Source organism: Macaca fascicularis, chromosome 10 (genome assembly GCF_037993035.2).
Source record: "Macaca fascicularis isolate 582-1 chromosome 10, T2T-MFA8v1.1".
NCBI lineage: Eukaryota > Metazoa > Chordata > Mammalia > Primates > Cercopithecidae > Macaca > Macaca fascicularis.
Window position 1 is genome coordinate 113,579,423 of NC_088384.1, and position 10,815 is coordinate 113,590,237.

A 10,815-nucleotide genomic window follows, 5' to 3' on the forward strand; every position below is an offset into this window, starting at 1 on the left:
CAAAGAAACATAGAAATCCAATTTTCTATTTTAACTTCATAAAAGAGAATGCATATTATTTTCTGCATAAATTTTATACGAATAATAAAAAGCCTGTTTGTAACAGATTCTACTGTTAGTTATACTTGGCATAACTTGTACAGCAGCCTCTACTAAGATGCCATGAAGCTTCAAGTCCAAGAGTGGCTTTACCTCCACACTGGCATACTTGCACATGGAACATTTAAAGGGCTTCTCATGAGTATGTTTATAGCGCCTGTGTCGGACGAGTTCTCCACTGGTGACAAACGCCATGTTGCAGTCATTACACTTATAGGGCCTGGTTCCTGTAGGATCACATAGTTCATACTTTTAAAACAAGACTTAACCACAAAAGTTCCAAGGAATTCATAGCTTTTTAATTACACTCAGTCTCAAAAATGCTTTAAAAATTAAGAAGAGGCTCTCTAAACTACAAATACCGCAGATGCATGTGAGAAAAATCTTTGTGACAGTATTTTTGATGGAAATTCAAGAAAAAAAAAAGACAAAACTACAGTATAAAATGTTACACGATTCTACTGTAGAAATCGGTGGATTCACATTCTTAACATAAGCCTTAACACACATTATTCCACAGAAAGAGCCCTCCCAGCAGTTTTACCTGTGTGGGTGTTAACATGGTTCCGCAGCAGAGTGACTGTACGGAAGGTTTTCAGGCACAGGTGACACAGGTGAGGCTTCTCATTGGTGTGAGTTTTCATATGACGATTAAAACTCGACATTCTAGAAGAGGTGAACATGCAGACATCACAGTGGAAGGTTCGTTTTGCTCCTATAGGCAGGAAATAGTTTATGTATGTTAGAAGTTCAAATTCCATTTAAACACTTGAAAGTAAATCAGCACATCATCTTTTCAACTAATATGGGAACTGAACAATAGAACATGCTATTTATATTCATAAGCTGATGGAAGCAATTCAGGACGCCATGTTCCTGGATAATGCATTTTCGCTGTTTCAAGATGCACCAATGTCTGGTTTCTGGGTGCAGAGTGGACTAGGTACTCTGCTCACCCTTCTTTCTGAGAAAAAAAATGCTAGGGAGGACATGCCTGAACATTTCAGAATGTCTTGTAGACCCAAGAAGACACGAGAAAAGGCACACCACCTACCTAAAGTGGGGCGCCCAAGAAGAGATTCACCTATAAAAATGTGGCCCTGCATTCTCTGTAGGGTGAACTGAAGACAACCCGTCCCATCCCTGCATCCTTCTCTCCAGCCAGGGCACTGCGAGAAAAACCATCTAGAATGGTGCCATCCAAAACCATAGCCATGAGTCATGTGTGACTCTTAAATTTGGACTTTAATTAAAATTAAATGTAATTAAACATTTAGTCAGTTAAGTGACAGAGTGAGACCCTGTCTCAAAAAACAAAAAGAAGTATGAAAATGATGCTTCATCATATTGAGAATACCAGTAGGTAAAATTTATTTAAAAAAAATGAGAACTTCTGGAATTGAAAAATACAATAAGTGAAATGAAAAATTCAACAGAGGGACTCAACAGCAGAGCTGAGCAAAAAGAAGGAAGACTCAGTGAACCTGAAGACAGGTTAACTGAGATTGTTCAGTTTGAGGGAAAGAAAGAAAAAAATGAACAAAGAAAAATGAAAACAGCCTAAGAGATCTGTGGGACATGATCAAGCACACTGACATATGCACAATGGGAGACCCAAGGTGACACAGGAGAAGAGAAGAAATGATTGCCAAAAACTCCCCAAATTTGACAAAAAATCTACACATCCAAAAGCTTAATAAATTTCAAGTAGGATAAAGTCAAAGAGATTCACATCAAGACACATCATAATCAGACTGCTGAAAGACAAAAAATGAATCTTGAAAGCAGCAAGAAAGACAGACACGCCTTGTCACATACATGGGATTGTCAATAAGATTAATGGCTGATTTATCATCAGAAACCATGGAGGCCAGAAAGCAGTGGAATGACATTCAATGTGCCGTAAGAAAAAAAACATCAAACAAGAATTCTATGTCTGACAAAACCACCCTTCAAAATGAAGGAGAAATTAAGATATTCCCAGAAAAACAGAAACTGAGCAAGTCTGTCATTGGCAGATCTATCCTCTGAAAAATGCTAGAGAGACTCCAACAGGCTGAAATGAAAGGACACCAAACAACAACTCAAATCCATATGAAAATATAAAGACAATGATAAAAGTAACAACATATGCAAATATAAAAGACAATATTCATGCATTTTTTTTTTACTTGTAATCCTCTTTTTTCCTATCTGACTCAAAGACAGAATAAAGCAATAATTATAAATCTATGTTGATGGCATATAATTTATAAAGATACGCTCTGTGGCAATAACAACAGAAAGTGGAGTGGGGAATGGAATTATATAAGCAAAGTTTTTTTACATACTATTGAAATTAAATTGCCATTAATCTAAACCAGATTATTATGAATTGAGATGTTAAATGTAACACCAAGGACAACTAAAGAAAATAACTCAAAAATATACAGTAAAATAAATAATAATTAAAATGATACACTTGGCAGTGGCTATTCAACACAAAAGAAAGCAGTAATGAAAGAACTGAAGAATAAAAGATGTGACATTTAAAAAACAAATACAGAAATAAGGAAGTCCTTTTTTATCAGTAAAGAGATTAAACTCTCCAATGCAAAGGTAAGGACTGGCAGAAAGGACACTAAACAATATGCAATTATTTGTCTTCTACAAAAGACTCATTTTAGATTCAAAGACAAATAGGCTGAAAGTAAAAAGATAGAGAAAGATATTCCATACAAACAGTAACCAAAAGAGTACTAGAATGGCTACACAAATATCAGACTATATTAAGACAAAATTGTTGTAAAAGACAAAAGGACGTTATATAATAATGAACGGGTCAATCTATCATAAAGATACAACAATTATAAACATATATGTGGCCAGGCGCATATGTGACTCAAACCTGTAATCCCAGCACTTGGGAGGCTGAGGCAGGCAGATCATCTGAGGTCAAGAGTTCAAGACCAGCCTGGACAACATGGTGAAACCTCATCTCTACTAAAAATACAAAAATTAGCTGGGTGTAGTTGTGCATATCTATAATCCCAGCTACTCAGGAGGCTGAGGCAGAATTGCCAGAACCCAGGAGACAGAGGTTGAAGTGAGCCAAGACTGTGCCACTGCACTCCAGCCTGGCGACAAAGTGAGACTCCATCTCAAAACAAGCCAACAAACTCCCCCCACCCCCCGCCAAAAATAGATGCACCTAATAACAGTCCCAAAATACTTGAAGCAAATGGAACAAAATTGAAGGTAGGAACAGGTAATTCAATAATAGTTGCAGACCTCAACACCTCACTTTAAACAATGGACAGAACTAGACAAGGTCAGTCAGGAAACAGAGGCTTAAGTCACACTATAAACCAAATAGACAAAACAGACATCTACAGAACATCCCACCCAGCAACACTGGAATAGACATTGTTCTGAGGTGCATAGGGAAGATTCTCTAGGATAGACCACATGTGAAGTTATAAACATATTGAGACACACATATCTTAATAAATTTAAAAAGACAAACTGAGCCAGGCATGGTGGCTCACGCCTGTAATCCAGCACTTTGGGAGGCTCAGATGGGAGGACCGCTTGAGGCCAAAAGTTCAAGACTAGCCCAGGCAACATAATGAGACTCCATCTCTACAATTTTTTAAAAATTAGCTGGGTGTGGTAGTGTGTGCCTCTTGTCCTAGCTACTTGCGACGCTGAAGTAGGGGTTCAAGGTTACAGTGAGCTATGCTTGTAACACTGCACTCCAGCCTGGGCAACAGAGCAAGAACCTGTCTCTAAAACCAACCAACCAACCAACCAAAAAAATCAAAATATGTTCTGTGTTTTCTGACCATAATAAAATGAAATTAGAAATGAATACCAAGGGAAATTCAGAAGATTCACATAAACATGGAAGTCAAAAACACACTCCCAAATGACAAATGGGTCAAAGTAGAAATAACAAGAAAATTATTAAGTTCTTTGAGATGAACGAAAGTGAAAACATGAGATACCAAGAGTTATAGAATGTACCCAAGGCAGTGCTCAGAGGAAAATTTTTAGCTATAAACACTTACATTAAAAAAGAAGAAATATTTCAAATAACCTAACTTTACACTTTGAGGAACTAGAAAAAGAAGATAAATCTAAACGCAAAGCTAGTAGAAAAAGAAAATATTAAGATTAGAGAGAAAAAAATTAGAGAAAACCAACAAAACCACCAAAAGTTGGTTCTTCAAAAAGATCGACACTGACAAACCTTTATCTAGACTTGTGACTGAGGGGGTAAAAAAGAGAATACTCAAATTGCTAAAATCAGTAAGAAAAGTGGGAACATTCTTACCAATCTTACAGAAATAAAAATGTTTATAATGGAATACTATGAACAATTATATGCCAACAAATTAAATAATACAGATGAAATAGAAAATTCCTAGAAACACACAAACTACTAAAAATGATATAAGAAGAAACAGAAAATTGGAATAGACCTGTATCAGTAAAGACAGTGAGTCACTAATCAACAAACTTCCAAGAAAGAAAACCCCAGGACCAAATCGCTTCACCAATTAAGTCTACCAAGTGCTTAAATATTAATGCCAATCCTCTAAATCTTCAAAAAAGGGAGGAAACACTTCTTCCCAATGAATTACACGAGGCCAGTATTACTTACATACTAAAGCCAGACAAAGACATCAAAAGAAGACTACAGACCAATATTCCTAGTGAATACAGATGCAAAAATCTTTAGCAAGAACACTAGCAAACCAAATCAAGCAGCATATTAAAAGGATTATATACCATAACCAAGTTGAGATTTTCTGCAGGAATAAAAGGGTGGTTCAACATATGTGAATCAATCAGTGTAATATACCATATTAACAGAATGAAGAAAAATAGAACAACACATGATCATCTCAATAAATGCAGAAAAATCATTTCATATAATCCAACACCGTTTTCTTGATAAAATACTCAACAAACTTGGAATAGAAGGTTTACAAGTTGAGTTGTGACCCCTGCAAAAATACGTGAAGTCCTCAGGCCAGATACCTGTGAATGTGATCTTATGAACAAAAAGGGTCTTTGCAGATGTAATCAAGTTAAGCTGAGGTCATACTGGATGAAGGTGGGTCATAAGCCAATGTGACTGGCGTACTTATAAGTATAAGTACTATACTTATAAGTACTTATAAGAAGAGGAAAAGAGATACACACAGGGACACACAGAAATAATTCCATGTGATAACAGAGGCAGAGACTGGAGTAATGCATCTGCAAGCCAATGAATGGCATGACTGCTGGCAACCAGAAGCTAAGAGAAAGGCATGAAATATATTCTCCCCGACAGCCTTCCAAGAGAGCATGGCTTTGCCAACACCTCGATTTCACACTCGTAGCTTCCAGAACTGTGAGAGGTATGTTTCTGTGGTTTGAAGCCACTCAGTTGGTGGTGCTTTGTCATGGCATCCCTGGGAAGCCGATACAGTGCCAGTTAAAAATGAGCCAAAGATTTGAATAGCCATTTTTTCCAAAGAAAATACGTAAGAGGCCAATGATCACATGAAGAGATAATCAACACCCTTAGTCATTAGAGAAATGGAAACCAAAATTACGAGATACCTCTTCACACCTGCTAGGATGGCTATAATTAAATGATAACAACAAATGGAAAGTAAGTTGGTGAGGATGTGGAGAAACTGGAAGCTACACACACTGCTGGTGCAAATTCAAACTGGTGCGGCTGCTATGGAAAACAGTGTGGCAGCTCCTCAAAAAGTTAAACACAGAGTAACCACATCATCCAGCAATTCCAATCCTAAGTATATACTCAAAAGGATTGGAAACTGGTGCTCAAACAAAAAATTTGTACACAGATGGTCAAAACAGCACCATTCACACTTGCTGAAAGGTGGACAAAATTGCGGTGTGTATCAATGAAGGAATGGATAAATAAAATGTGCTGTACCCATACAGGGATTATTAGCCATTAAAAACGAATGAAGCGCTGACACATGCTACAATACCAACAAACCCTCCAAACATTATGCTAAGCTCAAGAGTCTAGACATGAAAGGCACATGGTATACATATATGATTCAGCTTCCGGAAAATGTGCAGAACAGGAAAATCTATGGAAACAAAAAGCAGATTAGTGGTAGCCAGGAATGGAGTAGGAAGTGACTGCCTAATGGGTACAGGCCTCTTATTGGAGTGATCCAAATATTCTGGAATTCAGACAGTGGTGATGGTTCCACAAATTTGTAAATACATCAAAAACCTAAAAATGAGCTAAAAATTGTAAAACTTAAGAGTATAAAACTCTTGATTTAAACACATGAGAAACTACCATATATCAAAAGGCTGCAAACTCAACCACCTATGGAAGGCAGAGGCCAGAAACCTGAGTGAAAGGTCTTGACCACATGTAAGAATGGGGTGGTGGTAGCAGTGTGTTTGGGCGGCATTCTCCTTTTCTAAACTGAGTCACCTTCCAATCCCAGGCACCTGTTGCCAGGAGGAAGGAAACTGTGCCAAATGTTGCCAGATATAATTTAAAAGAGCTAGAAATTGCAATTTTGGGGGTGAAATATGTTGATTTAAATATATTAGTGAGAAACTAATATTAAAAAAAATAAGGCTGGGCGCAGTGGCTCATGCCTGTAATCCCAGCACTTTGGGAGGCCAAGGTGGGCGGATCACAAGGTCAGCAGATCGAGACCATCCTGGCTAATACGGTGAAACCCCGTCTCTACTAAAACTTCAAAAAAAATTAGCTGGGCCTGGTAGTGGGAGCCTATAGTCCCAGCTACTCAGGAGGCTGAGGCAGGAGAATGGCGTGAACCCGGGAGGCGGAGTTTGCAGTGAGCCGAGATCATGCCACTGCACTCCAGCCTGGGTGACAGAGCGAGACTCCGTCTCAAAAAAAAAAAAAAAAAAAAAAGCCAAACAAATCATTTTCGTAGGACAAACTCATCCATCCTGTGGGCTGCTGGAATGCAATCTCAGTTTAATAAGGCTTTAATATTGCTTCAGGGTCTTCCTAATCTGAACCCATCCACCTCTCTGAGCACCTACCTCCCACCCACCCAGCTCTATAGACACAGTAGAGCTCTCCACCCTCACATACAAAGTAGATACTTCCAGACCTACACACCCAGACCACTTCCTAGTGCCTGGAATCCTGATCCCCATCTTAATGGCTTCTTTGTCCTGGACTCACCTAAATATCACCTCCCTTGGAAGGCACCCTCCACTGCTTCCTGAAGGAGGAATTGCTCCTTCTCTTGCCCCTGAAGCACACGAGGCCTCACCACCTGTCCTGTAATGACTTGTCCCCCATATCCCTCTGGGGCTGCAAACTAGACAGCAGAGACCAGGGCTTGGCCTTCTTTGCTTACGTGCACAAGGTTTTGTGGGAACATTTTTACTGTGCTTTCAAAACGTTTGTGTGCAAAGTGCAAAACCCTTCTGGATTTGATTCACAATTCAGAATATTAGTTTAAAATTTCTCCCATTTCCTGACAATTTGAAAGTAACTAAAAGTCGACCACTTAAAACTTCAATTACCATCACCTTCCCATAAAGAAAAACAGCGGCCCAGTTTTATGGAGTGTATTCTATGAGATGAACTGGCCTACCCTTTGTCTTTCTTTGATTTTTTGTAGATTTGGCCTTTTCAACATCTGCTTGATCAGTTGTAGGTTGATCTTCTTGTTCTTCCACATTTAAATTTGAAATTGTGAGAACAATTTCGTCACTTCTTTCATCTCCTGACATTGTTTCCACAAAAAAGAGCTGTTCCTTTGTTCTTTCAGCCAATCTTTCAGTCAATAACTGGTTCTTCTCCTGCCCTTCCTGGAGCTAATAAACAACAATAAATATTCAAACAAATATGATACTATTAATTTCAATATAATTAGATTTTTGCCTGGATGAACCACAGAATACAAAAAGAAAAGCAAAAGTTGAAGATTATGCATCACAATGTTAATTATTTAGCGTCAGGGTTACGGCAGTGAAACTTAACACCTTTTTTTTTAAAACCTAATGCACCTTACAGTATTCCAATTAGCACAACTTTTAAAACTTTTTAAAAAAAGAACCTAAGAACTCTCAGGATTTTCCTGGGACGTATTTTTACTGCCTTTAAATTTGCAACTGCAAAATACCTTGTCCAGACATAATATTGCATAAAAGCCGACTTCAATTTGTTCTTTTTCATGTAAGGCGTTGTTTATTAAAACCAGCTTTACCTTAATCAGTCCAGCACTTTCAGCCAGGCTCACCGCTAACTTACTGTCTTCACTGGCCACCATCACATTCTCCTCTAGAGCGTGGAACTGCAACACCTCCATCTCTTGCAGGGAGTACAGCTCTTGCTGGATACTTATGGCCACATACTGCTGCAGGCTCTGCCGGGGGCCTTCCTCAAGCCACAGCAACCCAGGGCCAGCCTGTTGCACCATCACCTGCACCCCTTCTTGCTGCTGTATGCTCAGCAAGCTCATATCCTGCAACTCCACAGCTTCAGAAGTGAAGTGCACCGTCTGCAGGGTCAACATGTGCTTCTCACTCTCCTCCGAGGTGGCCGGCACCAGCTCCACTTCTTCCTCCAGGACGCTGTCCTGGAGGGCCCCAGAGGTACACGCGGCCTCCAACTCCCTAGGGCTCCCATGGTCTTTCTCTCTGCACACTCCGTCTTTTTCCTCCTCCTTCAGGCCTTTTTCTGGCATCAACTCGAGTTCTTTGATTTTGGTGAATTGCTCAGAAAGGACAGAAATCTCAGTAGCTGCCATGATGATTTGGCCTGTTTGAGAAATAAGCGATTTTCATAGGGGAAGAAGTGTGGGGGGAGGATATGAGGAGGGATGGGGGGTGCTGAAGCCTAGCAAGCTTTGGAGTTGAAACAAGGTCTGGCCTCAAAAGGCTTTGGACCTAGTAGGGTCAGAACAATGCTGATCTGGCCTGGGTCTAGGAGGGGGTCGAGGCTAAGCAGGATTTAGGCTAAAGCAGGATTTTGTACAAAACTCTAGAAACGAACAGGTTTGGGGCCAGCACACATCCTGTGCCTCGCAAGGTTCCACCTGAGCAGGCTCTGGACCAGTGCATAGCATATCCTGCGCCTAGCAAGGTTAGGCCTGAGCAGGTCTGGTCAGTGAACATCCTGGGCCTAGCAAGGTTTGGGCCCAGCAGGCTCTCGGCCAGTGCACATCCTGGGCCTAGCAACTTTCAGGTCCAAGCAGGAACTGGGCCAGTGCACAACCTGGGCCTAGCCAGGTTTGGGCCCGAGCAGGCCCTGGGCCAGTGCACCTCCTGGGCCTAGCGAGGTTCGGGCTGGGCCTAGCGAGGTTCGGGCCCCGAGCAGGCATTCCCCTCGTGCATGGTTCTAGACACAGCACCCTCAGAGGAAGGCGGGCTTTGGGCCTAGTGGCCTCGAGCCCACCCAGACTTGGCCAAGCAGGTCTCGACGAGGCCAAGCACACTCCTTTGGAGGCCTGGCAGTGCCCCTGCTTTACCCTGCCCAACACGCCCCGCCCCGACCCTCCCGGGTAGCCCCTCAGCGTCTGCCGCCCGCCCTTGGGCCTTTCCGTCCAGCCCCTCCCTCCGCCCACACCCAGAACAGCCCATGCTCTTGGAGGAGAACAGGTGGGCTTGACCCTACCCAGGACTGGCCCCTCACCGCGGAAGGCGTGGCCGGAGTGCCCGGCCCACTCAGTCTGTGGCTTGTGGGCTCTGCCTCGTGCACCGCGTGCTGCAGCCCACAGCCCGCCGCCGCAGGGCTGGCGCGAGAGTGGAGGGTGGCAGTGCGCAGGCGCGGAGCGGAAAAGAGGGGGCGCGAAGGGGGTGGAGCCAGGCGGGGTTGGGGGAGGGGTGGTGTACTTTGGGGGGAGGCGGAGCTGCGAGGGGGAGGGGAGTAGGGAGGGGGAGGACCCCGCAGGGGGCACCGATGGACCTGGGGGGGTGGATGAGGAGGGGAGGAGGGTCCCACATGGGGAACTGGGAGACCTTGGTGGGCGGTGGATAAGAAGGGGAGGAGAGCCTGCGGTGCTGGAAGACCTGGGAGGGGGGCGCCTAAGGAGGAGCGTCCTGCAGGGGGCACGGAAATACCTCGGGGTTGAGGTGGATGCGGAAGGGAGGAGGGCCCCGCAGGGGGTGCTGGGAGACCTGGGGGGGAACTAAGGAGGGCACGAGGGCCCCGCAGGGGGTGCTGGGAGACCAGGTAGGGAGCTAAGGAGGGCACGAGGGCCTGCAGGGGGCCTGGGAGACCTGACGAGGAATGGATAAGGAGGGGAGGAGGGCCAGCAGGAGGCACTAAGATCCGGGGTGAGATCGGGGGGAGGGGTAGAATGAGGAGGGGAGGAGAGCCCTGCAGTGGGTCTGGGAGACCTGGTTGGGGGGTAATGGATAAGGAAGGGAGGAGGGCCAGTAGGAGGCACTGAGATACTGGGGGGAGGGGTGGAATGAGGAGGGGAGGAGAGCCCTGCAGGGGGCGCTGGGAGACCTTGTGGGGGAATGGATAAGGAGGGGAGGAGGGCCAGCAGGAGGCACTGGGATACTGGGGGGAGGGGTGGAAATGAGGAGGGGAGGAGAGGCCTGCAGGGGGCTGAGAGACCTGAGGAGGTGGTAATAGATAAGGAGGACGGCCCGCGGGGGTTCTTGGGAGACCTGGGGGATGAATAGGAGGGGACCAGGGGAGGAGGGTTTGCAGGGGGCGCTGGGAGACCTGGGGGAGGGGAATGG

The 10,815-nt window shown here is 43.7% G+C and overlaps 1 protein-coding gene across 2 annotated transcripts in view; it reads right to left on the reverse strand.

Annotated features, from left to right (window-relative positions):
• The window catches only part of CTCFL (CCCTC-binding factor like), a 29,014-nt gene extending 19,663 nt beyond the window's left edge, over positions 1-9,351 (reverse strand). For both annotated transcript variants that reach the window (XM_065523331.2, XM_045363167.3), the window contains exons 1-4: positions 8,328-9,351; positions 7,713-7,935; positions 644-814; positions 193-326 (exon numbers count right to left, since the gene is read on the reverse strand). In XM_065523331.2, coding sequence (XP_065379403.1) covers positions 193-326; positions 644-814; positions 7,713-7,935; positions 8,328-8,870 — 1,071 coding nt within the window. In that variant the 5' untranslated portion in view covers positions 8,871-9,351. The remainder of the gene's footprint in view (positions 1-192; positions 327-643; positions 815-7,712; positions 7,936-8,327) is intronic.
• Between the last annotated feature and the right edge of the window lie 1,464 nt (positions 9,352-10,815).